This window comes from Haplochromis burtoni, unplaced genomic scaffold (genome assembly GCF_018398535.1).
Source record: "Haplochromis burtoni strain Fernald_Lab_line unplaced genomic scaffold, NCSU_Asbu1 Contig_227, whole genome shotgun sequence".
NCBI classification, from domain to species: domain Eukaryota; kingdom Metazoa; phylum Chordata; class Actinopteri; order Cichliformes; family Cichlidae; genus Haplochromis; species Haplochromis burtoni.
The window spans coordinates 1,029,698-1,035,351 of NW_024582588.1; the positions used below are offsets into that span (position 1 = coordinate 1,029,698).

Sequence of the window (5,654 nt, forward strand, 5' to 3'; positions counted from 1 at the left end):
TGGTCACAAATTACAACACTTAATACCATTTCTCTTATTCGGAATTATGCATAATGATGGGTTGGTGACACATTTTTTGTCTTTCACATTCCTGCAACCACAGAGACACTAATCTGCCAAGGTTGAAGTTGGATCATGTCTATGCACATAAAATCCAGATATGATAATAATTTCCATTACACAACTCTCATTTAATATATTAATGAGACTTTTACATTGGTTGATATCTTTGATTAACAACACAAATTATTTACTGTTAGCAAAAGCACAAATAGAGACCTTTTGCCTGCATTTCACCTGTATTTATGTATACATCTATCTGCCTAGCACTTTTACTTTGAATTTTTATGTTCATTTAAGTGTTTGTTTTACAGTATGTTTCACACTAAGTACCAAAGCAATTTCCTAATATTGTATACCTTCTCAACATTTGGCAATAAAACCCTTTCTGATTCTGATTCTTTTACCATCTCTCGGATGTAAAAGATGTATTTCCACCTCTTTTGACATAACATACACATACACAGTCAGTCGATCTCTAATCCAGTTCCTTCAAATAATAATTTACCTTGCAGGGGTGCAGGAAAGCACAGAACTCAGTATGAAACATTTAAGTGAAGTCATACGAATGTTGGTGAGGCAGATAGCTCTGATTGAAGTTACAACCTCTGCAGTCAGTCTGGGGTTCTGGAACTCATATAGAAGGACCAACAGATCCATCAGCTCTTCTGGTGGTTGTGGCTTGTTAAGCTCTAGTATCAAAAGAACACATACTACATGAAAATATGCAATATGGGTTGCCATACACCAATTACAGACACAATTTCTATCTTTAGTTCATTTATCTCATATCACATAAATGTTTACAAGTAAATCTGAGTTTTATGTTCAGTTTCTTGTTTTCTAATACTTTTGTAAAGTTCTAACGATAAATATATGTTTTGTAACTGTTAAAGCTTTAGCAATTACAGAACATTACTCTGTAGGCAGATTAAGTACTTTGTTTCACAAGAGAACGTTTTTTTGTTGTTGTTGTTTGTTTTTTTACCTCTAACAAGGTATTTCCTAATGGCATGGGTGATCTGGGCCACAGTGGTGCTTTGAATGCTGCAGCCAAGTTGTTGGAGAAGCACACGGTTACCATAGTGCAATAGCCCACCCATGAAGATAGGGTACAGCTCAAAAGGTTGACGTTCACTGTACTGCTGTTGCTGTGGGCCATGGACTCCTACAAGGTTTTGCTCGACCTGGTCAAGGACATCCTCGTTGTAGCTATCCTCAGTGTGGAACAGCTCAGCTGCCATGGTTCTGGCTATACTGCCTTTGTTGAGACTGCTGATTTTCTCATAGAGCTTTGGAAAAAGCTTAAGAAGATTGAATACTGCAAAAATTCGGAGGGGAATTAACTTAGAAAAGATGTTAACAAGGGCATTGACATCCTCACTTGCCTGACCAATGGCCACAGATACTTTCTTGGTGAGCTTCTCAAGAGCAGATTTGTTCTCTCCTAGAACTACATAGAGTGCTGCCAGGTATTCTTGCATGGCTGGGACAGCAAACACATACTGCTTCTCATTGTTTTCCCTTAGGTCTTGTAATATAGATTTACCACTTTCTATGGAAGGAGCCAAAAAGAAGTCTAGTACATCGGTGCGGAACATGGCCAGCTGATGAAGCTCCTCATCTGTCTTTGTCTTCCCTCCTATCCACTGCTCTAGTTCTGCTTCTGAGAAGGATGTGCGTTTGTATGTCACACCTTCAAATGCAAGCTTACCTACTGTACGGACAACATATAACATCAGAGAACTTTGGTGTTCCTGAATGGGCATGTCCGTCCCTGCTCCTGTACCGAGCACTTCACCCCCAAAATTGAGCCTGAGGAAACTTGTGTATATGCCAGTTAGAGTGCGGATGGGGGCTTTGGTATTGGTAAAACGCAGAAAGTGTAAGGTTGCACAAGTGAGCCAGCAATACGATGGAAGGAAACATGCAGCAGCAAGTTGGCTTTCTCTCTGGAGGTTGAGGTAAAGCAGTTCTACAAGATCCTGGGCCTCTTGGTTATGTGCAGTGTCACTCTGCTTTAGAAGGCGACTGGTGAAGTACGCCCGCTGGCGTGATGGGTCATTAAAACCACGTATCTGTGCGTAACGAGTAACATACTTCTGAGGGATACAGTCCAAAGCAGACAGTCTTGTCGTAATCAAGATGCTGGCCTGTGAAACATATAAAGTAGACAATAAGTGCCATTTACAAACAGTGGGATTTACAATCTAACAAACATGGCTGAAAATTCACACCACACTTCAGTTCAATTAAATTTTATTTATACAGCGCCGAAATCACAATAGTTGCCTCAAGGCATTTGGAACGACAAAGCTATCTGGATCTAAATTACTCGTTATACTTTCTTAAGAACATGATGTATTTGAAGTGTTTTTAGTTTTTATTTTCAACGGGTTTGAAATCATAATCCTCTGCCTAATAATCCCGCGCTTCTATATTCCAGTACTAGACAGAAGTGATTAACTTTTTAAGTCAAAGTTGGACTTAAGGCCACGACTGGTCAAATTTTCCAATCCTAACTGTTTGATTAATCCAAACAGACACATGCCGCCAGTAACATAACATCTCAAGTATAGGTCATAAAGGTACCAAACGGATGAACAGTCAGGGTGCAGCCTCCGTGTCTACCTGTTCATGTTTCTAAAGTAGAATTACTCTGGTAATCGGTTTAAAGTTGCTTTGCGCTTGTTTTCATCTTTATTTTGTGTTCACACCTAAAAACTAAGAGAATGATCATAGGATGTAAAATGTAGTAGAACAAATCTCTCCTGGGATTAACTAACGTACTGCATTAAAAACTGCATGTGTTCAGTGTAATATGTGTAATATTAAAAATAATATGATTTTTTTTAATTGTTAGCATACTTTTCTAAACTCACTCTTTTGCTAAATGTTACTTTTATTCATTTTGCTTGTAGTTTTAAATAAAAGACAAGAACCTGGTCAGATTTGAAATGAAACAAAAACCTGGAGTGGGGGTACATATTAGCTTTAGCCATTTTTTGTTTAATCACTACCTTTAGTTAACCCCTTTTGGTTTTTTCTTACCTCAGGCAACAGATACTTTCTTAGCAGGTTTACCACAACTACACTTGGAGGCAGTCCCTCATTAGGATCACTGCAAAGCTCTGAGGCTCCAATTCGGAAATCCAGTTGCATCTTTTCCATTCCATTGAAAAGGAAGAGCACATCCTTGGCCTGTTTTCCCTCCCCACTTAGAAGGGGGTGTTTTTTCAGGTGTAGGTACTTCCTGCTCACCAGGTCTCTTAGAGACGTAAACCTGTGTAAAAGAGAATGTGAGTCTATAGAATCATAAAATAACAATGTGACACTTTGGGTTGCCAAATTTATCAATCAAATGAAATTATAGAAGAATACAAAAAAAAAAAGATTGATTTTGCAATATTTTCAGATTATTTGACTTCAGAAATGACTGAAAGATTAATTGGCTCTGTTTTGAGTTTTGTTCAAAAAGGAATGACTTCATATAGGGAAAAATATATATCACATATGCAGGACACCTTAAACTAGTTTTTTAATTAAGCAGCAAGGCAGAACAAAGTCGGGGCTGCATCAAGACACAAGAACTAAACCCCAATTCAACCAGACCCAGAGCAGGATTTAACCAAGACAGAACCAGAATCAGAACTAGATGATAGTAGCACTAAACTCATCATAGACCTGCACTACACTTATTTTTTAATTCTACCAAAGTCCACTATTTAGATTCAGAAACATTTATATAATTATTTAGCCTTGTTGTGCAAACAATCCTGCATAACTTAATAAATATAGAATTTGAAATATAACAAACCTAAAAAGAAACACTAGGTACGAGATACATGAGGACCTATGATACGGTGATACTTTTGGTAAACAACCATTTGACTAACATGTTCGGTGCAAACTGTGAGGAGGCGCTATCTAACCTCTGAAGTGGCTGCAAATTATACCAGGGTTTTAGATGAATGCCCCCCCTGTGATTTTACCTGAACCCTGCGATTTTATTTTTAATCATTTTAACAGCAAATTGAAGAAAAGCCTTGACTCCGTTGCTCCACTCACCACCAAAAAGAACATGCATCACCATGGAGAAACGAAGAAGTCAAAAAACTTAAGGGCAGCAGAAAGGAGATGGAGGAAAAATAAAAATGCAATCAACCATCAAATACTTTGCGAGCAACTTAAAATGTACAATAATACACTAAGGAATTCAAGAAATTCATACTTTTCCAAAATAATTAGTAATAACAAAAATAATCCCAAGGTCCTCTTTTCTACCATAGATTATTTATTTAACCCAGGTTTTAACAGCTCCCAAAGAACCCCACAGACTCACTCTGTGAGCAGTTTGCAGACCACTTCAGGGGAAAAATCAGCGCCATCAGATCTGATATTTTATCTTCTCGCAATATGATTTTAAACATATCTGAGGGCTCTATTGTATCTGAGGAGACACTGGACAGGTTTGTCGTGGTTAATGCTGAGAACCTTAAGAAAGTTCAAAGTGAGACCCACCACATGTCTTTTAGATCCAATCCCCTCTTTACTTTTTAAAACACTTTATGGATTTTTTGAAGTTGAGCTTGATGAATTGCTCTCTTCAGTTGGGTGTCTTCCCTGCTGCCTTTAAAACGGCAGTGGTGAGGCCCCTTCTGAAGAAGAGCAATTTGGGTTGTAATGATTTTAATAACTACAGACCTGTATCCAACTTACCATTTTTAAGTCAAATTTTAGAAAAACTTGTTTTTATTCAGATTAATGATTTTCTAAATGATAGACAGATCCTGGAGATATTCCAGTCTGGATTTAGGGTGAACCACAGCACAGAGGCGGCTCTCCTAAAGGTTTTAAATGATCTTAGATATAACTGGGACGCCCAAAAGCTCTCAGTCCTGGTGCTACTGGATCTAAGCGCAGCCTTTGATACAGTAGACCACGCTATTCTTTTAAACAGACTGAAACACATGGTGGGCCTCTCTGGTGCTGTACACAACTGGTTCACTTCCTATCTCTCAGACAGAACTTTTATGGTGAGTATGGATACATGCTCCTCTAAGATCCATAAAATGATTTGTGGAGTGCCCCGAGCGTCGGTTTTAGGTCCTGTACTTTTTAATTTGTATAAGCTCCCTCTTGGCGGTGTCATCAGGAGGCATGGAGTGAACTTCCACAGTTACGCTGATGATACTCAGCTGTACATCTCCGTGTCTCCTGATGACACCAGACCAATGGATGCCCTTTTTAACTGTATTCTAGATATAAAATCTTGGATGGCAGAAAACGTTTTACAGCTTAACCAGAACAAAACTGAAGTTTTAATCGTCGGTCCTGAGGCTCAGAGACTCTTGTCTAAATTACAGGCATTTTCACTATGTCCTTCGCTACAAGTGAAAAACCTGGGTGTTATTTTCGACTCTGAGCTTGGTTTTATCCCACATATTAAACATGTAACCAAAATTGGATTTTATCATCTAAAAAAATATAGCCAGAGTCCGCCCTACTCTCTCTCAGGCCAACATGGAGATGTTGATGCATGCTTTTATTACCAGTCGCATTGATTACTGTAATGCCCTGCTCTCTGGTCTTCC

At 38.6% G+C, this 5,654-nt stretch overlaps 1 protein-coding gene across 2 annotated transcripts in view; it reads right to left on the bottom strand.

The window, feature by feature from the left end:
• nlrx1 (NLR family member X1) overlaps positions 1-3,343 on the bottom strand; it is a gene marked incomplete at its 5' end in the record, with an annotated part of 17,374 nt that extends 14,031 nt beyond the window's left edge. For both annotated transcript variants that reach the window (XM_014338362.1, XM_005937120.2), the window contains 3 exon segments: positions 569-752; positions 1,049-2,213; positions 3,112-3,343. In XM_014338362.1, coding sequence (XP_014193848.1) covers positions 569-752; positions 1,049-2,213; positions 3,112-3,343 — 1,581 coding nt within the window.
• Positions 3,344-5,654: the final 2,311 nt, after the last annotated feature.